The sequence below is a fragment of the Onychostruthus taczanowskii genome, unplaced genomic scaffold, assembly GCF_017590055.1.
Source record: "Onychostruthus taczanowskii isolate IOZ18803 unplaced genomic scaffold, ASM1759005v1 scaffold28, whole genome shotgun sequence".
In the NCBI taxonomy this organism is placed as follows: domain Eukaryota; kingdom Metazoa; phylum Chordata; class Aves; order Passeriformes; family Passeridae; genus Onychostruthus; species Onychostruthus taczanowskii.
This window is the reverse complement of record NW_024500128.1, coordinates 5,731,928-5,754,024: the sequence shown is the minus strand read 5'-3', so window position 1 is coordinate 5,754,024 and position 22,097 is coordinate 5,731,928. Positions and strand designations below refer to the sequence as shown.

At 47.6% G+C, this 22,097-nt stretch overlaps 1 protein-coding gene across 1 annotated transcript; it reads right to left on the bottom strand.

The window, feature by feature from the left end:
- Positions 1–381: 381 nt before the first annotated feature.
- On the bottom strand, positions 382–14,048 carry TGM4 (transglutaminase 4). The gene is made up of 14 exons (XM_041407853.1): positions 13,934–14,048; positions 10,350–10,529; positions 10,127–10,230; positions 9,677–9,806; positions 8,910–9,028; positions 7,489–7,596; positions 6,748–6,922; positions 6,112–6,250; positions 5,749–5,852; positions 4,236–4,487; positions 3,235–3,582; positions 1,710–1,879; positions 1,096–1,232; positions 382–599 (listed from the first exon to the last, which is right to left on the bottom strand). The coding sequence occupies exons 1-14, from the start codon at positions 13,947–13,949 to the stop codon at positions 458–460; spliced, it is 2,124 nt and encodes a 707-aa protein (XP_041263787.1). The 5' UTR covers positions 13,950–14,048; the 3' UTR covers positions 382–457.
- Positions 14,049–22,097: the final 8,049 nt, after the last annotated feature.

The following is a 22,097-nucleotide window of genomic DNA, read 5'->3' as shown; positions in this document are numbered from 1 at the left end:
GAACTGGGAGGAAGAGGAAATTGCCCAGGAGGGATTTGCTTGAAATGTTCCTTGAGCTGCACCGCAGCCCTTGGTGCAGTGAGATCCCTGTGTGTCCTTCCGTGTGGGACCACAGCAGTGCTGCCCCTCCCAGGCTCACACCCATCTCTGGCTGAAACTGGGACCAACACGAGCTCCAATCCCTGGTCTGAGGCAGGAACATTCCCCTTGTGGGTCCAGAGCCATCCCAATGTGACAATATCATCAAACCAAATCACACAGTCCATTTTGACAATCTTTATTGAATCACAATTAACTGCAGTCAATGCAACTGTGCCCTTAAGGCAGTTTAATTCCCTTAGCTTTATGGCATTTTTGCTCTTTAGAAGTACTGTGCAGCAATCAAGAAGGCAAGAAGTGCCCGGTGATGCGATACATGTAGCAAGGCCAGCATTTGCACACTGATAAGGCACCGATCCTACTCGGTGATGAAGACGCCCTTCTCTGTAGAGATCCCTTTGATCTGGTTTGAGATCAGCTTGGCTACGATTTTCTTATCTCCTAGTCTTGTCGGAGTGCATACTATTTCAGACTTGATGATCCTGCCAGGCATTATATCCCTGAGGACAAAGGAAAAACCAAAATAATCCCAGCATGAATTGGGGTTATTTGCCACTTTTGGATAATTTCTATTAAAGGAATAGTGACTGCGTGTGTTCAGGGTGGGTGTTCCCCTTCCCCCATGACCAATTTGCAGCAAATGGGGCCTGGCATGGTGGTACTGCCTGGTGGTCCCAGTGATCCTGGGGACCTTCCCCAGAGTTCCCTGTACTGCTGAAACACTACATTCAGCTCTGAATGAAGCAGCTGTGCTCACACTTGTTGGGCAGCACAGCAGGAGCGTGGGGGGAGTCCCTGTCATGCCTGTCTGCCCTGAGCCTGTCAGATGCTGTGTGGGTCTTTCTGGCCAAATGTGGTGCCGTTTCAAGCACAGCTGGCAAAGGTCCCTCTTACTGCAAATCCCATAGCTGCTTCTTCAAGGACATTTAAAAAAAAAAAAAAAAACAAACCAGAGCAGAGTCCTGCCATGGTAATTTCATTGGCTCATCTCCTTACCCCAGCTCAAATGTTGTCATCTTAAATATGCCCAAGCCCTCCACCAGCAGCTTGCAGTTTTCCAGGGCCACATTCAGCTTGTTCTTGAAGATGAATGCACAGTTGAAGTCATTGTACAGTCTGGCTGTTTCTGGCATCTGGCAGAGGAGGAAAGAGAGAAATAAACCCAAAGACTGGGGATTAGAGGGGTAATAAAGATGCCAGAGCTGCTGCAGGTTTGCTCACCACCAGCATGGTAGGGGACAGCCCCTTCATATACTTTCCACCCACCCAAAGTACTGTGTTTTCCCAGATGGTTTCTCAACACATTTTTCCTTCAGGAGGAAGAGCTGTGGGCTTGGAGATGGGCCCTGTATAAACTGCCCTCTCCCATCCCCTTCCCTTCAGCAGCCCCTGCCTTCCCCTTTTAGATGGGGCAGCAATAAAACTTTAATTTCATGGCTGCTTTCGACCTTCAAAGGAATGTTGAATAGCCAAATAAGAGGCCAAGAACTGAGCATCCTAGGAGGCAGCTGTTTGGGAGATCCCCCTGGGAATTCTAGCACCACCGTGGTGCTGCAGTGAGCAGAGCTTTAACCATTGTCCTCCCGGAGCCCAGCTGGCAGCTGCCTCACCTGGACAGTGATGGGGGGATACTCGAATCTCATTGAGGTCTCCTTGGTGAGTTTGTCATTTGTTTCCTTGACCTCAGCAATGGCCGTGACAAGGATGAGCACTTCATCTTCCACGGTGGATAGTGTCTTCATGTATGCATCAGGTGCTATTTTCATGGGGATCTGCATCTCTGCAGGAAAGAAAACACAGCTTGATGTTTCATCACATGCCCAGGAATTGGGTGGCAAAGTCGGGTCTGGTGGCTGGAGTCCCAGGGTGGAGTCCCAGGTGCTGAGACCATCCTGCTTTCCCTTCAGGCCTAATCCCTGGCTGAGTGGGTGGTACCTGGCACATGCAGCCCTTGGGAAGGCTGGCTGAGTCCCACCATCACCCTGCTCAGACAAGCACTGGCTTAGACTCACATCCAGCACCTCAGCAGCCCTCCTCCCTGGCTGCCCCAGCACTCAGGAGGAGGCAGAGGAGCAGGTGGTGGGGTACATCTAAGTCTGCACCCCCCAGGGTTTCTCTGCCTGCTATAAAATTGCAGGCTTTCCTTTCACTACAGATTTTATCTTTGATTGCCTGGACCACCTTCCAGTGGCTCAGAAAAGCCACAAAGTCAGCAGTGCTGGTGCTTGAGCATTGCTTTAGCTGCAAAGCTTCCTGGCTTCTGGGAATAAAACAAAAAATGCTTATCCTTTTCTCTAAGTGTATATATGTATGTATATATGTATGCATGTACATATGGGTACTTTGTGTCCTGTCCTGCTGCATTGCATTTTGACAGCAACAGTATATGAGTGAAAACATTCAGTGCTCATCACCAGCAAAGTTGGTTTTCTTTGGGTTTTTTTTTTGTGGGGTTTTTTTTGGTTTTTTTTTTTGTGAGTGATTCATGCTAGGAATCAACAAAGGTTGTTAATTATTTATTACATGTTAATCTCTTGTTTAGCAAATTTCAGTTACATTGCTTGGGATCAAAAATACAACCCAGGTTACTCAAAGATGTGCAGAGCACAGCAACAAACAGGTCCTGGGATCAGCCACAGAGGCAGTTGTGGAGAGGGAATTTGCCTGTGCAAAGAATTCAGAAAACAACACTCACCATCATCACCACCACCCAAATTAGAGCGGCAAAGAGAAAAACAAAAAAAGGCTGAAATTTCCAGCCATTTAAATCCTGTGAGGGATCTGATCCACAAAGCCTGTGGTGGCATCTTTGATGTTCAGACAGTGAGGACAGAGGGAGATGCTTCAGCACACCTCGCTCACACCATGAAGACCTCTGTCTGCCCACACTGATGTATTCCTAATCACCTCCTTGAAGCTGCAGCAGGGCCTTCATGTTTTGGTCCCTGCTACAGAGGGATCCCAGTCTGTAACTGAGACTTCCAAATGCAGTGAAGAGGGAGGCAGGTTCTAGGCAGGCAATTTCTGCTCTTCACAGAGTACAGAGCCATACACTGGTCTATAGTGGAGCCAGTACAACCCCCAGAGTGCCACAGTAAATTAGTCTACAGAACACAGCAAGCTTTCTGTGCTTACCAGATGGGCCTTCAAGATTGATGGTCTCCTTGATAGTTCCAAGATTGGCCTGAACTTTTCCAGTATAGTACTGCAGCTGGCAGGAGCCAGTAAGGTCAACGGTCCAGTTCCCAGGAGCAGAGATCTTCACTGTGATGGCCATTTCAAGGGGATTGCCAGGATGCAAAGGTTCTGTATTGGATATCTCCAGGTGGAGCCCAGTCTTGGTGACTGGCTCCTTCATGACCAAAGGCTGGGTGTTGGCACCTTGTATCTGCATAGTCGAAGCATAGCCTGAGCGAGGCACCAATCCTGAAGGGCGTATGAAGCTGTAAGCTCTTTGCATGGACATCCTTTCCTCTTTGGAGCCTGGATGAAGAGAAATATGGGTGACAGCTGTATCTCAGTCTCCTCACCCAGAGCTATATTCCCTTTATTTATGCTTTTGCTGATAAGCAGAGAGGATGTCAGAGCACCTCCAGCCTCTGCTTAGGACAGCTTCTTGGTTTATGCTACCACCAAATCTAGCTGTAGCATTCTGGCCTGGAAGAATTTCCTGGAAGAGACAATTTAGAGGATGGATACTCTTAAATATTTCAGCCTGATATTTTTGCCCTCCTCACTGAGAAGGTTTTAACAATCTAGGACAACATGGCTGGATCTTGAGAACTGTGGGAAGGAAATGTGGGATTTTTTTTTCCCAAAATTGTTTGGGGAATGGAAAGACAAAATGAAGAAATGTAGAAATGAAAAAATAAAGCAAAGGTCACTGTGATGAGTAGGTCGATCACTCAGCCCATTTCTTTCACTGTCTGGAAGCTTGCTCGTGTCTCTGAGGAGCAGCCCATAGGTGTCACTGCGGGCATGTGGATGCCCGGGAGCAGTGCTGCCTCCCGAGGGTTTCCAGGCCTTAGGCCGAGTTTGCCACTGCAGCTACTCCTGCAGTTTCCTCCTGGAAACAACACGTGCTGTGGGGTGACCTGCATGGTCGGGGTCTCCTCCTAGAGGATGGGGGCAGTTACCTTCGGGGTACTTGTACTCTCGGGTGATGTCTTCCCGCCTGTTCTGCCCCACGGCCTTTGTGCTGATGTTCTTGCCAATGGCTTGGGTCTCGGTGCCGACCTTGAAGTATTTATCCTTGCCGTTCACCTTCTTGACGAGCCAGTAGACTCTGTCTGCGTTCACTTCCGCGTACACGAACTTGGCGTCGTAGGGCAAGTACACATCTCCTTCCCGGACAGCCTTCACCGGGCATGGGCCACACTGGAAACGACCTACAAAGGGCATCCAATACCAGATGGTTTTCCAAGACCAGCAGTGACTCCGGTTTTTGCTCCACACCCAGACAACACTCAAGCAGGAATCTGTGGCCATGGCAGTTGACACTTAGCAGTAAACAGCCCTGCAACTCAGTAATGAACTCCAAAACCTCTCATTTATCCCACAGCTGCTTGGGAATTTCTTATAGATGACCAAGGTCTGGTAGGAGCTTTTGCATGTTTCCCCTTACTTAGATAATTTTCAGGTTAGAAAGCCTCGGCTTGGTTTGATGAAAGGAACGGAACATAACAATGCCTTGTCCAAACGCGGGCAATGTGTTTTAAAGAAGTAGACAAAAGAATGTTAAAGTAGGTGCACAGGATGCTAAACATAGCTGGAACCAGTGGATAAACAGATAACGAGGAATATAGTGGCTTTTGTGGCAATGTTATGTGACAAGAAACAACAGCACGCACCCTAAGAGAAGTTCTGGGCAAGGTCACCTGTAACACTGGGGGTACTCAGTGAGTGTGACCACCAGGGACCCCTTCAGATGAGCCCCCAGAACCACAAAAGGCCTTCCAGTATGAGTCAGATGCAAACAAATTAGTTCTAGAAGAAGTGATGTTTATGTATTAGCCAGAAGGGACACTCTAATGAATATGTATGATCATGATGGAATAAATAGCTTGTTGCAAAATTTCATGATACACCCAATCAGAGGAAATATCCTCCGGGTGTTCAGCGTGCTGCAATAACGAATACCTGCTTTCTAATGCTTCAAAATTGTGTTAGAAAGTTTCTTTCTTAGCCAATTTCCATATCAAGTTATGAAGTCAGCTGCGTCCTGACACCTGTGTTTGATTTCTAGGAAATATTCCACTTTCTGCACTGCCCTGAGGATTAACCTTTTGGGTTTTTTCACCTTCAAATTCCCTGAACCTGTGCATGGAGTGTAGTCACCGATTTTGGTGGACACTCCTCTCACCTACCAATGAACAGGCTCATGAGCCCAATGACTCAGATGTACTCTAACCTCTGAAACAACATTCACGTTCCCACACGGTTGGTTTTCTGCCTGCCAAGAAATGCTGATCTTTCCATCCTGGGCTGAGATGGCAGGAGCGAGACCTGCTGCTTTAGAGTGTCACTGCCCTGGTGCATGAAGTTGTATGTGGGGTGTACCTGGTTTGCTTAGTGGGAGGCATGTTTTTCACACAAAATATCCCTGCCTCCCTCAGGAATTGCAGAAGAGCCTTTCTAGGCAAATCCTACCTTGACTTTGCTCCTGAGGGGTTGCATCAATTGCCTGCCAGCCACTAAACCCATTTGGAATGTCTGTTCTCTTCATCCAGGCATCATTCCACACGTGGAAGTTCCTGCGTTCATTTGGGTTGGAAAGAAAAGGAGTGAGTTGTTACAGCCTGAAGAGTCACGATCTCCTCCCTTAATCCTTCAGTAAGGGCAGATTTAATGGGTACTTGCAGGTAACCCTGTGAATCCCCTGGCTTTCTCTCTCTCTCCTGGGCAACAAACCCCAAGCAGCAGTGAAATTCTCAAAGGAATTGCTGGGGCTGGGAAATGGGGCACTGCAAGACAGCACAGGGTGTAGGAAGCATTAGCCCCATTTGGCAGTACCAGACAGAGTCCAAGGACAGTGAGTTCAGCTTTTCTCCTTTTTCGTTCAGGTAAACATCAACTCTCAGGTTCTCCTCCGTATCGTGGGCCGAGTCGAAGGTACTCACACAGCGGCATGGCACTCCCAGGCAACGCATGACTGCAGCACAGACAGACAAAACACAGGGTCACAAAATCCCTCAGGCTGGTGGGTATCCTTTCATCTGACCCCTCTGCCCTCCCAGGCTCCTCTAGAGCAGGACTGTGTCCAGATGGCATTTGAACGTCTCCGAGGATGTAGATTCCGTAACCTCTCTGGGCACCCTGTGCCAGTGCTTGGTCACCCTCACAGTGAAAAAAGCTGTTTTCCCAGGTTCAGACAGAACTCCCATGTTTCAGGCTGTGCCTATCACCTCTGGTCTTGTCATTGGGCATGACTGAGAAGAGCCTGTCTGTGCCCCACTCCTTCCTGTCAGGTATTTACACACAAGGATCAGAGCCCCAAAGCCTTCTCTTCTGGCTGAGCAGCCCTGGCTCCCTCAGCCTCTCCTTACAGACACAACCTGCCATCTCTGTTGCTCAGATGCACAGTAATTTGGTTTACTAGCGCAGTAATTTGGGTCAGAGAAGGGAGGCAGGTCACTCAAAACTGTTCACCTGTGTTGAGGACTCCTGCGAAGACCCAGCACTGGCCATAGCAGACCGGCTTCTTGGTTTTGTAGTACTTCTGCAAAATCGTGACACTCCCAATCCAATCCATAGGGGATGTTCCACTGGTGTAATTCCCTGACCAGTTCCCCAGCAGGACTCCGCTGTCATCGTTGGCATTAACCTGGGGCCACACACACACACACACACACACACAGAAAAATAAAGGGATGAGGCTGAATGAGGCTTAAACCCCAGGGTCTCTGCTTTCCCTGTGGCTTCCCAGGTGCTCCACAGCCATGTGGGATGCATCAAGGCTGCTGGTCCTGGCTGGGGGCTCCCCTGGTTAGAAAGCCTCCACCTGGATATCTAGAGGGAGGTGACAACTCTGCTCAGGTCAGTAAAAATTAACTCTGCATCTTGTGTCTTAAACCACAGGGCTCCAAAAGGGTCCCACCACAGAGAGTATCTACCTGCCCAAAACACAGCCCCTTGTGCTGGCCTCACCAACACAACTGATGAGAAAGGACGACCACTGGGGCAGCTGCAAGCTTTAGAGATGAGAACATGCTATATTTTTGTTTGCCTCTTCCCTCCACCCAAAAATGCCTCTGTCTCTTTGCTTGCAGTTTCCCAAGGAATCCCTTTCAGATGCCTCCTGAAAGGGTGCTCATGGTCCCAGGGAAAGAAGAGCAAGCAAGGACGAAGGAAGATATGAAGGGGCAAAGCACTGCACTGAGAGAGGCTTACCAAAGCAGACATGGCTCTGGACACATGTGCAGGGTCCCTTCTCTCAGCCAGACTGAGCTTGCTTTTGTCCAGCAGATACATGCAGGCATCCAAGACAAATTCCTCAAACTGTTTTGGGGAGAAAACGGAGACATTTTTGTATGCTGCTCTAAAACAGAATTTGCTCGTGATATTGGATTTCCAAGGCAGTGGGCCTTCCCAAAGCTGTTCTCTCCAAACAAGGGCTCAAAATGAAACCCAGCCTTGGAAGACAAAAGCCTGTCTCAAGCGCCTTGCAAACACAGTTGGAACCTGACCCAGCAATCTTTACTCCTGTGCACAAAAGTCACCAACGTCATCTCCCTGCAACTCTGCAAATTACTCACAAGAGTAATGAAAATTTAAGACCTCTACTGATATTTAGTCTATTGACATAGGTGCAAAATGAACCTTGGAAAAAAGAAAGGTATGTAAATGCTAATTATTACAACAAGAGTCGTAACTAGCAATTGCTGATAAAGCCCCCTGAGGTCCAGTTCAGAAAGATGTCAAACATATGATCCAATGAAGCTTGTCAGAACATCAATATCAATTCTCATTGCTTAACAGCAGGATAAATATTAGGATAGGAACAGCCTTTCAGATGATGCCCTTTGGCCCCTTTCATGTAAAGGCATCAGTGTGAGCACCTTGCTGGGCTATGTGTGTCCTGCAGATATATATTCTGCAGATATCCTGCAAAAAATTGTAGACTTATAAAACAAAACAAAACAAAATAAACCCCCAGATTTGAACGGTTTTTTGCTGGGGAGTTCTGTCTGGATAGGGTGCAGTATACCATGCTTGGTGCCTGTGTGCTTTGTACAGGGTGCAAACAACTCTGCTCTGGCATCCACCTCTTATCTCTAGCCCAAGCCAATTTGACATTCCACTCCTCTGGAGTTATCTCAGAGGCAGCATGCAGGAACACCCTTCCTGAGAGAGTGGCTGATTGTGTCCTGCACACAGCTGTCAGTGAAGGCACCACTTGAAAGGTGATAACCTCTGCCAGTAATTTTACCCTTTTTATTCCCGGCTATGATGCAACAGGTAAATAAGATTTTTTCCCCCTCAGCCCTCTCCATGTCTCACTAGCTGACTAACAGCACCTACAGTTGCATGAGAACAGGAATTCCCTTGTGGGAATTATTTCAATGAGAAGTACCCTGTCCCCAGTTTCCACATCCTTCACCAGGTGGGTCATATCATCAGACTATGAATGTGCCACTAAACCCCATTCTCCAGCTGTGGATGGGGAACATAAGTAGGCACATAGGTGACTCTAAGCAGGTGAGCCCTCCCAGTAAAGCTGGCAGGGTCATTCCAGCACTCAGAGCTACTCATGGGCTTCATGCTGAAGGGATGAAGAAGGGTAATAGGGTTGACAAGACAGCTTGTTTTACCTGCCCAAAATTCCAGGGCCTGTCGTAGATGCTGTATGCAGACCCAACATAGATGTAGCCGGTGTCGTTGAGCACATATTCCTCCTTCTCTGCCTCATTGGCCATGTAGACAACATCATCTGCAGAAAAAATTCCAAACCCTCAGACATCAGGTGGTTTGCACACCCTATATGTAATTTTCCATGGAAAGCTAAACTGGGGTAACCAAGGATCCGTAACATTCACACCAACAGATGACCATGCAGCATTCCCATTGTTTTGCTCCTATCATGAAAGTATTTTCAATAAGACTAATCTTTAATTTCCCCCTGTAGGTCCATTGTTATGTGACCACTCTTCTATTATTGCAAAAATCTTATTTCTGAACACTGTAGAGTAGTAGGTATACAGCAGAGAGGACTGGGGAACTGATGCCCATCAACCACACAATTTTTTATTCTGGTTGTTTTTTTTCTGGATCTTAAGCCAGCTTGGTTCTCTCATTTAATCTTTGGCTGGCTCAGGGAAACAGAGAGGGATGATACAAAGGCGCAAACAAATATGACAGATAGATGTCCCTCTATGTCCTGGCACTGTTGAATATCCAATGAGGAGGTGGCTCATTGCTATTGCCCAGCTTCCCACTGTCTCCATGAGGATGCTGCTTACAGTATTTTATGGGGAAAAAGCAATGTATGTAAGAAAGAACAGGGAAAAGATGAAGCAAATTCCATCTGGTACAATCCCCAGTAGGAGTAATTATCACTCCCAGTTGCAGGACCACTCACCTTCACACCAAGGATTGAACAAAAGGTAAATTACACCATTTTCAGGCTTGTAAGTGTTAGTGCCAGTCTTCACGTGCAGGTTGTATTTTCCCACGGGGGCATTGGGTGAGCTGGTGACAGACAGCAGGCACTGAGGAGACAACAAGGAGAGATGGCATGAGGGACACCCCACCATGGCCACATGCATGGCACAAACATGGTGCCACAGGGCTGGCACAAGTGACAAAGCTGGGGGCCACTGAGATCCCTGTGGGGAAAGAGGGGAAGGCAAGAGGATAGGGTGAAGCCTGCCTGTGCATGGGGGAAGCAATGAGCCAAGGAGGACAAGGCTGCTGCCCATGTAAAATCACAGAACTAAGGGAAAGCAGGACGAGGGTATGAGGATGCTTTGCTCTGTAGCTTTTGATGGTCTTGGTATTGGGTTTTGGGTCCCTTGCCCACAGGCTTTACCTCTTTGCCATTCCTCTCGACAAGAGAGATTTTCCACCCATTGAAATTCTCCCGCTCCGGTTTCAGCGACAGCAGGCTCCCCCTGTTTTTCATTGGATTTTCACCTAGAAACAAGCCCAAGACAATGTGTGTGAGGGTTTCCCAGCTCTGCAACGCCTGTGCAGTGCCAGGAAGAGGCAGCTGGATGCTCTCTGGCTTTGCCTGCTGGCCACATCCTGCTTACCGATGCCAAAGCGCAGGGACAGCTTGTCGGCAGCCCTCAGCTCCCTGCTGAGGCTGACCTGCACCTGGAAGGGCTGCCCGCGCCGCACCACCAGGTTCTTGATGTTGTACCCATCCGTGTGGTGCTGCCGGGTGTTCTGGCTCTTCAGAAGGTCAACCCCAGTGACCGTCAGACTGGTGTCTGGAAAAACATTCGGAGAAAAGGAGAAAGGAAAAAGAAGAGATGGTCATTTTCTCAGTAAAGACAGTTTTCTTCTTCTTAACGCAGCCCTGTGAGTCATCAAAATATCTCAAGTAGCAAGAGATCTAGCAAAAGACAATACAAAATAAAATAAAATAACAGAAAATAAAAATTTTAAAACTTAAACATTTAAAATTTCAAAAATTTAAAGAAAATATCCAGAGGTGAACCTCCGATCCCCCTGGGCAGACATGGAGAGAGGAGAAGGAGGCAGAATCATGCCACAGCAGCTCAGGGCTGCATAGTCCAAGGGCAAGGCAGGAACTTGTCCCTGCTCTGGATGGATTGCTGCAGAAAACTCACCACAGAGCACTACTCCCCTTCAGGGGAGCTGCTTTTCCCATTTGGCTTCAGCAGAGATTTACTCCCCAGCAAGAATCCCTTGCAAGTGCCTTGCTCCCATTCATTCCCAACAGAGCAGCTGATTTTTAAGACACAATATTTAAAATTACTGCCTCCTCTCCTGCAACTCTGGATGGGATCAGGGCCAGGAAAAGCCTCAGCATCTCTGTGCCTAGTGGCTCGTGGTTCAGGGCTGTGGCATAGGAGTGGAGCTGCGAGAGGCACAACCCAGTGATACTCCTGAGCAAAAAGAAATCCCTCAGCTTTGAATGATGATGGAGAATTGGGGGTCACTGCGTCAGGCTTTGGCAAGCTGCCCAGTTGTGACAGGAAAAGCCAGAGCATGCTGGAATGTGGCCGAGCTGTATTTCTTCAGGAGCATTTATGTCTTGTACCTGCCCATTAAATATCCTCAGAGGATGAATTCTGTGTGAACAGTAGGGAGTAACAATACCTCATAAGCACTCTTCTCATGAGTGATTCAGATGAAGACATGGGAGCGGCAAAAACGGGTTACGGTAACTTTGATATTAGCAAGTCAAAAGCATAATGGTTGAAGAGATTAATTCACCAAATGTCTTGACAGATTTTCATGGTACCTAGCAACCATGTTAATTTGAGTATCAACAAGAGCCATCCTTAACACAGAAGAAGCTGGAATCTGGTAGCTGGTGTGGCGTGAGAGATGCCACATGCAGGGCTAGTCCCAGGGCAGGCTGAAATCAGCAGCACGCTTCCTACTGCAACCTGTGCAGTGCAGTGACTGCAGCCCTGGGTAAACAGAACCGACCACCCATGGATCCCCACCATACCTCTGTGTATTTCTTCTTAGTAAATATAGAAACTATATTTATCTTAATTACATACCAGATATCATTGGCTCAACAAATAGACTTAAAATTGACCAGCATTTTTTGTTAACCAACTTAATATTTGAGTGCTTTTTATTTGCTTGCTGCATGCCAGTTGCCAGCCTTGGGCTGATATTTTGCGCAATGGGGTGTGTGTGCATTTGTGTCAAAAAATTTCATCTGGAGCTAGCTGCTTAACCCTCTTGAGGGCAAAGAGGAAGTCCATCTTCAGCATTAAGAAATCTCAAAACACCAAAGCTGCTCAACCTTGTTCTTTATGGAAAACCCTGGTGCTGGGCTGAGAAGACACCAGAAAGCCTTGGTCCTGGGAGAGGGATGCAAAGGGATATGAGAGTTGAACACATAAGATAGCTATGAGAAAAGGGCCCAAGGAAATCCATCCATCCAGCATTTCTTAACTTAGGGACTGCATATCCATCCCATTTCTGGACATCACCAGTGATGCTGAGGATGCACAGGGAAGATTCAGTGACAACAGCTGCCCTGGAATATGGCCTGACCGTGCTAAGCACTGTGCAAAAGACCTGTCTCCACTCAGTGCTGCCCGTCAGTTGTGCTGCATTTATTCCTGTGCAAACACACCTGCGATACCCTGTGACCTGACTGGCATGGCGTCCTGTGCCAAGGAATGCCTCAGAGGGAGCCAGTGGCACACCCATCACCACATCCGAGGGGGCCTGGCTGCAGCTTGTCTTCCCTGGGCAACCCTCACCTGCTGCTTTTGTCTTCCTGCCCTGCTTCCTGCCCTGGGCATGGAGCTGGGCCCCCACACACCCTGTGTCTGGCTGCCTGCAGGCACCTTGGTGTGCCAACATGGAAATTCATGATTTATAGAAGAGCTGAGTATACCTAGAATGTGCAGGACAGAGGCTCAGGCTGTGAGAGGCAGTCCTGTTTGTGCTCATTCCTGGGCCAGGCCAGAAGGAAACCCAAACCTCAGTTCCTGTCAGATTTCTTTTCCTTTTTTAATAGAAAAAAATTCAAGGCAGTATTTTGTTGCCTAGTTCCATGATTTATCCTTTATAGAGCTAAAGGAGCTTTATAGCTCCTTTCTACACTAATCCACAAGCCCCATTGCATCGCTGCCAGAGAACAGTGATCAAAGATGGACATATGAGACCTTGTCACTGGTAAGAATGTGGGGCCTTTTTTCCCTTATGATGAGGATGTGATGTGGTTTTTAAAACCTATCAATATGGAGCAGGGTATTTATAATATATCTGGCTTCAGTGGGAACAAGGGCTGCTCAGAAGGGAATTGGGATGAGAATTGTAGTTTTTCAAGAGACAGCTTAATTTGGACACCTGCACTTACTTCTGATTTTTGCCCAGCCTCCAGGCAAACATTCATGCACATCCCTGAGATGTGAGATCACATGCCAAAGATGCTGCAGTCCAAGATTTCCTGGAAAATTTTGGCTCATCCACACTCAGAGTACAGAGGTTTAAAATTGAGGGACTCAGAGCAGTGTTAAAACACCCCTCTGCTCCTGAAAGCCATGGAGACCTGCTCCCAGCTCTGCTGTGGGCACCACCCAGCCCACGTGTGCATCTGCTCAGCTACGTCCCAAACCCCAGGGGTTTTGGGCATTCTGGGGCTGGGCTGTCCAGTGGTGCTGGCTCAGCAGCTGCTGCAGGAGTGACCCAGGCACCTTTCTAGGCAGGTGCAGGATCTTCTGACAACAGGGCAGGCAGGACAGCCGTGGGACAGAGCTCAAGCCCAAATAAATTCTCCTTTCGGTTATTTTGAAACTTCCGTGAGATGCTATCAGCCATTGCTAAAGAGCAATAACCTACATGATAAAGTAGCCTGAAAGAAAGTAATTATTTTAACATTGATGTGGAACAAATTTAAAAGAGCTGTATTTCTTTCCCATTGTCACTGACAGAACCAGATGTCTACAGGTTGAAGAACAGTGATGAAAAATGATTAGTTTACCAATCTGTCAAAAGCAGAATTTGCACAGCCAGAGCAAACTGATCCCCTGTGAGCAGTGCTGGCATCAAAACTTCTTTCCTCAAGGTGTCACCCATGGCAATCAGAGGGCTGAGAACCTCTGGAGCTGCCACCCTCCCTGCAGGAGACTTGCCAGACTTCACACCTAATGTATGCCAAGCATTAAAAACTCACCAGTGCTGCTGAACATGGTTCTTGTCAGAGTTTCTACCCAAGATGCTTGCGATGCCAGCAGCTTCCAAACTCCTGAGCAGTCTCTGCCACTTGCTTCTGAGTGTGGAGAAGGAAGACAGGCTGCCCTTTTTATCTGTGTCTTGCTCTGAGGTGTCAGCAGGTCCACTGCCAAGGGGTGGTGTCTCGAGAAAGGAAGTTCCCGTGGAAAAAAAAAAAAAAAGACTACAACTCCCTCTGCACATAGTCAGACCCTGAAAAACAGCGAAACTTAAATCCCGACTCACATGGAAGGTGAATTTGCATAATCAGATGACAAGTGGACAGACCCTTCACTGACAAACAGTAAAATCACGGGCGAGGTGAGTAACAAGAATTCACCAATGCCCTAATATCCAGGTCACCAGGACTGCAATTCCAGGGCTAACTTTACAAGGAAGCACACAAACATTTAATCCTTAGGAGAAGAGAGTTCCCCATTAGGACCAGCCTAACATTCTTATAAGTTAGTGAGGTTTGTGTCATCACATTTGGAACAGAAGTACTTGGAGCCATGGGCTAAAATCTGGCATTTACACATGTGGGTTGAAAAGCTGAAGGCTCCTAGCAATGGCCTCCTCCCCACAGGATGAGGTGGACTTCAAGGGAGATAGCCCAGTGGGAGCACTGAGTGGGAAAGAGGAGAGTCAGGCTATGTCTGGGAGAAGGAAGAAATGTGGTGGAACAGGAGCTGTTTGCTGGCTGCTCTGCCAAAGGTCTCTGCCAGGACATGGTTGAACCCCACATGCCCCACTGTCACCCTGGTCCTCAGGGCGACCAAAGATGGAGAGATGACCCTACACCACAGAGAGGAGAGCTGGTGGTAGACAGGCCACCAGTGACACAGGCACAGTGTCCAGAAAGAGATACAAACATCCCCAGGCATCCAGAAACTTAGAGGTGGCTCAGCTGTGGGAGCAGCCTCAGCCTCCCGACGCCTCCCTCAGTGGGAGCAGCCCAGGGTTCAGCAGTGTAGAACTCCGTTTGCAAGGCTGCCCCATCTAAATGTAGGTTGTTCCTAAAGAGGATCTCCCTGTGGAAGCCTTCAAAGGCACCGACTTGTCTCCACTGGTTTAGGTAAGCAGGCATTTCCTTTTAGGAGGGCTGTTTCCCTTGGTGCAAACGTGGAGCTGAGTTAGCAGATCCCACCCTCCGAGCGTGTCGCTGCTTGCTGCAGGTGTATGTTGGGTGTCCTCACTTGAGAGCATGACTAGGGCACCACGGGGCACTGAGGGTTCAGCACGCATCCATAATCTTGCCGAACATCTGAAGATGAACAAGAACATCTGAACCACCAATGTTCTTAGCAGACGGAGCATCACTCACCAGCATTCAGCACCAGACAATGCGCGGGCAACTATGTGTTTCACTATTGACAAAAACACCACAGCCCTGATTTACCTTTCTGTGTCACTTTTATTCTGCATTTCCTTCCTCCTAGAGGGTGAAAGACATTTTTGTTTAGAAGCAGTATGGGATGAAGTGAAGTATACACGGAATATCAGTACAACAACATAACCAGTAATGCATGTAATCTGAACAATTATGATGTATCTTACTGGTTTCCACTAACTGCAGCAAGAGTAATCCACATCAGCTGAAGTCACTGACAGTAGCTTCCTAATCCAGTCTCAACCTGTTTTATATATCATTCTATGCTTGATTGGAGGCATCTTAAATTGTGTTGACACAATAGTCCTACAGCAAAATTACAGATTTTTGCAAACAGGAACAGATTTATGTTGGTAACACTTTGCTTCTGAAAAAAATGTTCTAGATGTGTGATGGAGGGTGAGCAAGGGAAGCAGGGCATGTATTCACCAGGCACAGTCATACTTCTAGTCCTGTGGAGTTTTGCAAAACTTTAATTTCAACAGTGTGCTTGTCCTGACCCTCACTTTAAACATCAGAGTTCAAGGAAAGATTGTAAAAATTACCCTGGTGTGGGTTCTGCCCTGCCACCTTTGAACTTCCTCCATCTTGGAAGGTGGCTGACCTTTTTTTGGGGGCAGGTTTGGCCATTGGGGCATGGTTTCAGTTCTCCTTTTGCTTTGTGCAGCTGCTGGTCTAGCCTGTTCCCATTAGCTTTCTCTACACACTGGTAGTATCTCAATTCAACAAAACTAAACTTGGCGCATGGTACCACGCTCCCAACACAACCTCCCGCCCCTGGCTCGTACAAGCCTGCCCTGCCAGGAAAGGCCATGAACTCCAATACTCTCCAAGAGTTGTTGGCAAGGTCTGAGAAGAGGAATTTCAGCTTAAACTACAGGAATGTTTTTAAAAGATGTGGTTTCAAGTTTTTTCACGTTGTCAGGAGGTGATCTCTATCTTTTTACAGGTAAATCTCCTGTCTTTGCTGATCAGAGTGGCTGGCTATGGTTCAACTCCATGGCTTTTTTCTTCTTGGCGCAGCAATGAAAAACACCAGCTCATTTAAATTTAATCTTTTTATCCCCAAACAGTTATAACAGTTAATCACTTCAATCTGTCTCATAAAACTATAGTCTTTTAATTAACAGTGGCAGGAGATTTTTTTTTTCCCCACAGGCAATCTCCCTATTCCAATAATTTCAGCAACTTACTTCCCAGCTTGCAAAATAGGACAACAGAGGCGGTCAGCCTTATCTACATCTGTCTGTTGCAAGGTCACCTAATTAGCTGGCACAAGAAGGTAATAAAATGCAAACAAATAAAATAAAATTCCCCAGTGGCTGCTCCCCTATTTGCAAGCTTGGCCTTTGTCTCAGGTTTTGTTTATTTTGTGTATCAAAAATGACAAAACAAGTCAAACTTCCAGAGCATGACCACAGGTATTGATGCCAAATAGGAAAGACAAATCCTCAGCTTAACATTTTCATTCATTTGCAACCCCATGAGAAGCTGCCCTTTATAACAGCAGTATACTGAGCTACATTTTTTGTAAACACCTGAGGCTTCAAGTTGATTTTGTTTTGTCGGGTTTTTTTTTCCTATGTCTAGTCAGAGTAACACTCAAAATAAATAACAGAACAAAAGGTTTCCTTTTCCGCGCTCTGGAAGGGTGAACTCATCCTCTCAGCCTTCCCACGGGGTTGCTGTGAGGTGTCAGAGGGTGAGCAGTGCATCCGGCATGGTACGCATGGACACAGCCCCTGTCTGGCTCCTGAGGGGCACCACGGTGAGGAGATGTCCTCCACTGACCACAACAGGACTGCTCCCACGTGCACCACCCAGTAGGTGTTGAGTCCTGCCTGAATCACAGCCTAGGGTGTGATAAGTAAGTAAGCAATCTTGGGGGTGTCAAAGAATAAAAAAGCACAGAAGAACAGCTGAGGATCTGGTCCATCTAATTTGAGCTGGATTTGAGGTGAGCTGCTCTCACAATTTCATTAAGATGTACCTCAGTCTTTAGGAATGTCCTAGTATTGAGACACACCACATCCACACAATGATCCTGGCATGCCAGCGCTGCTGTTGCTCTGAAAGGAACATTGATTTGATCACTTCTCACTCAAGTACTTCCACCATGGACCATGACAGTGGTCTGTGCCCACAGGGCATCCCATGTATCCAGCAGGCAGATTCACTTCTAATCCAACATGAGCCAGCTTGTGGTAGGCATTCGGACGTCAGGGGTTGATGAAAGATGGCCAAGCCCAGATCTTAAATGATTCCAAGTCATCTGGCCCCAGGTACCTGGTAATGAGTTTCTCACAGGCAAATACCAGAGAAGTGATTGATGCCAGTATAATTATTATGGAAATTCCACTGTTTCACAGCATCGTGAAATCATAGACTATCCTGAGTTGTAAGGGACCCACAAGAGCCATGGAAACCCTACTCCTTCCTTCCAAATGAACACTGAAAGAGGATTTTTGGACCTAAGTTAGGGATATAGGTGACTGGCTTTGGGCATTTACCTGCAGAAGGAATGAAAACTGTTATCACCCTGTGCCCAACCCAGCACCACCCAAGGGCTCTGCTCCTGAAGAAGGCAAAGACAGAGATCAAACAGCGACCATTCCTCCACATATATCAAACATAGACTTACGGCTACTCAGGCAAAACACTCTCCCTGCCCTGAAAGAGACGTTCTGTGGGCCCAGAAATGGAGGTTTTAGGCCACTGACAAAAGAGAGAGCTGCTTTAAGAGCAAGCCAAAATTCTATGATGTTAAAATATTTTTTAAGATCCCTTTCCTAGCTAAGGCGCAAAAGGCAAAATTGCAATATCAGTCTAGATATATGGAGCAACGTGTGAAGGCTGAACCTGGAATTTCAGTACTATGACTTCTTGACCCTCAGTTCTAGTACAACTGTTGCACTGGAAATACTGAAATACGCATGCTCCAGTGCCGAGATATTACGTATTAGTCTAAAACAACTCAACATGAGGTACTTCTGCTTCTCAGCAAAAGACTTTAGAATTTTGTGCAATAAATTACAAAGAAAGATCTCCATCATGTCACCTTTTCCAGACAGTAGCTGTTTTAAAAATATTTGCCCATTTTTTGAACCTGATGAGCCAGCTAGCCTCTGCTGCTTACTGCAGGCAGGAGTTCCTCATCCAAATGACACACTGCAAGAAGAGGAAGCTCCTTTGGCTTTGACGCTTACTGGCTGCCTTTGTGGCAGAGGAGACAATTAACAGCGCACTTTCTCCATTATTCCAGCTTACTTTCTCCATGCAACTTAGGGTCTTCTCAGCCCCTATTACAAAGCACGATGGTCTCCTCTGCAGTCTGAGTGGCCCTAACCTGCTAATTCCCCCCTCACACCTTCATCCCTTCCAGAGACCTGAAATGGGGAGAAGGACCCCATCACTATGCCATCCCATAACCTACAGTGTGTGTTTGGAAAGGGTCCAACAAGTGGGTGGGTGTAGTTATTCCAGGGCTGTATCCACCCTACTGCCACTGACCCATGAACTTGCTTGCATGTATGACCACACTGACTGATTGCAGTGTGAACACATACCCACAGCCTACACCTAAAGCAAACAATATGAAAAGGTACGAGGAAAAATAAAGCAAAAGAGGGCTGCAAAAAATAAATGGTAAGGGCAAGGAAATCAACAGCGCAAATATTGAATCAGGGATAAAATAGTTTATCCATGTATTAAAAACAGTTCCAGCGAACAAGGAAAATACTGAAAGAATACCTTCCCACCTACAGGATATATGTTTGGTTGCAAATGTCTAAGTGAGAAAACAGAAACTTGCATGCCAGTGTCTTCGAGTAACATTTCTTTCTGCAGGGGACGTGTAGCAGCTTCTCCCACCTGTCTGTGTGGGTGTGTGTCTGTATACATCAAGATGCACATGGTCTGCAGACTACAGGTCACACTGAGCCATGCTGCATTCCCGCCAGCCAGCATTGCAACTGAAATTGTCACGTGGTGGGAAGGGAGAAACTTCCTAGAGCAAGGTTTGCAAGGAGGAGATGGTCCTGCACAGTGCTGGGGATTTGGCTCATGTGCTGCACCAGAGCAGACCAAAACCACAGCAGGTGCAAAGGTTTTGTCCCGTCCCTGAATGCATCCGTCAAGTGACAGTCTCCAGGTATGGCAGGACTGACTGAGCCAAGGGGTCTGTGGCTATTTGCCCTGAAAAGCAACCAAGCCACAGTATTCCCTCCCACCCACCCCTTGTCACAGCATCCACGCTATTGTCCTTCACAGCAGCTCATGATGCTCCACTCACTCCATGACTACCAGGGTTTTCTAGGAAGCATTTTCATGCAATACTGGTTCCTAGCAGAATCGTGCTTGTGATTGCCTAACACTGGAGTGTCCTGAAGGGGAAAAGTCACTTACCTCCTATCTGGATGACGAAACAGTCAACTGGCATTGGAAAATATATTTGTAATGCCTCATCCTTCCCTGGGGCACTGCTCATTTCTCTCTAAGTGTTGCCTTAATTTACTGAAAGCAATTAGGGTCAGAGCCCTGGCTGCTGTTCAGACATTGCGCGCTGCAGGTCCCAGTGTCAAGCAGAGCTGTCCAACTCTCACTTCTCGCTGCAAAACCAGAGATGCTCTGCCTGTGCCAAGGGAGGCCCTGAGTTACTCACACGGCCGAGCCCCAGCCCCGAGTCCCACAGGCAGCTTGGACTCTCACAGGCACACAGTGATCTCTGAGAAAAACGAGACTGAGCAACAGGTTCAAAATGTACAAAAGTGGTGGCACCATCTACAGCACCCCACCTACTACCACTCCTTTCAGCCCTTCCCTCTCGCTTATTGCCATTGTCATGGATTTATCCCCTCAGGGTGCAGTGGAGCCTCTGAGTTCCGCAAAACCTGTGCAGGAGCTAAGCAGGTTGTGCATCATCTCCCCCCAGCAAAATGGGAACGGGAAGCCCCACCCAGGAGTTCCCCAGGCTTTAACCCAGCAATCCCTCAGGACTTCAAAGGCATGAAGGGAGCTGCTTAGGAAATCTTGGCAATTAGTACAGCCACTCACAGACACCCTTCCTTAAACCTCAAGGGAAAATTGAAACAATGAATAATGTTATTAAACAGTCAGAAACTGAAAAATTTGGTTGGAGAGTGAATAGCATGGCTGGCTGGTTGCTGCTCCCAGGGCAAACAGTCTCATGTGCATGCCAAGTGCTGCTGCTGGCCATGGGTCACTGTGGTGCTGCACACAGCCATGGGATGGAGTAACACAAGGTCCAGGCTTCCCAGTCATCCCTCCGGGCATCCCATGCTGGGGAGCTGCAGCTGGTCAGCCCTGCCCAGCCCTGGGAGCCATCGCTGACATTGCACCCACCTGGCTATCCCCTCAGCCAGCGAAGGCTCAAATTCACAAAGCACTTTGCTATTGTGTGGAGTCCTTCTCCTTTGAAAAATTTGTTTTAGGGCTATGAATGCACATGCAAGTGTTCATTATTTCTGTGGTCAGAGTCCAAGCCTCTGGCAGCCTAGATCTCCATGGTGCCTTCAAGGGGGAACCTCCTTTCTGTGGCACAGCGGGATTTAATGGGAACTACTAAACATGGAGGCAGAAGGTCAAACCATTATAGATGGTGGTGATAATGAAATTGGCCCCTGGGTCACAGGAAATCCATCTGTCTGCCCAGAGAGGATGGTCACCAACACTAGATTGAGTCACTTGAGGTTTTGTCTAGCTGAGTCTTGAAAACCTCCATGGGCAGAGACTTGTATCTGCTTGTATAGGCAACTAACCTAGTGACATTTTTTCCCCTGATGGACAGCTTGAAAATCCTAAGAGACAACCTGTGTCTGTTACCTTGTTTAGTACTGGCCATTTCTGTGCTGTCTCTGGAACTCCTTTCCAAGGCTAACTGGGTCAGCCTGAGCCTTCCTTGTCTCCAGCCAGGCCACATCTCCTCCTACGCCCATGCCATCTTGCAATCCTTGAGCCAGATCAGTTTCCTACATCCCTCTTGAATTTGGGGGTCCAGCACTGGAAAAAACACTCCAGGTAGAACCACTGACTATGTTAGGACTCTGAGAGCACCACTGGGACTGGCTGCCCCTGCCCAACCCACAGGGCTTCCCCCTCCTCCCTGCCCATGGCCCAGGACCCCATCTCAGATTTTACAAGCAAGTTGCTGACCTCTTTTTTTTGGTGTTAAATACCCGGAAAGAGACTTGCCTTAGAAAGGGCACTGAAACACATAGCCCAACAACCATCTGCCTAAAGCAAGGTGTTATTTTACAGTTTAAAGTACTTTGTTCTGTCCTCAGGAAGGACAACATTCTCAGGAATATTGTCTTCTTTAATCCTTTCCATTAAAAAGTCACGTGGTACAACACTCCACACACTTGATTTTTAGGGGCATAGCCCTGGTTCTCCTGGGAAGGCTTTCCCCACTGACCAGATTTTCCTCCAAGACCAAGTGAGCTGCAGGCACCACACCACTTGCTGTAGACAAGTGCCCATATTGTGCAACTTCCCTCTGCACCTCTCAGATCCCCAAAATGAAGATTTGCTGCTGCTCTTCTGCAGAAGAGCACCCTGAACATGCCAGGATTAGTACCCATTTATTCCTAATTCCATGTTTTTTCTGTGCCAGACAAGGTCAGAGCCACTCTTCTGGCAAGTTGAGTCACAGGACTTCCTTCTTCAAAAACACCCCACGGCTTGCAAGATCGTGTAATTATGTGTGCATGTGGGACAC

What these genes read in the sequence shown, in the direction of transcription:
- TGM4 (XM_041407853.1), bottom strand. An exon ending in GGCCCTGGAATTTTGGGCAG is followed by an intron (nt 7,597 to 8,909) that starts GTAAAACAAGCT and finishes TCCCCAAAACAG; the next exon opens with TTTGAGGAATTTGTCTTGGA. An exon ending in CCAGAGCCATGTCTGCTTTG is followed by an intron (nt 6,923 to 7,488) that starts GTAAGCCTCTCT and finishes GTGTGGCCCCAG; the next exon opens with GTTAATGCCAACGATGACAG.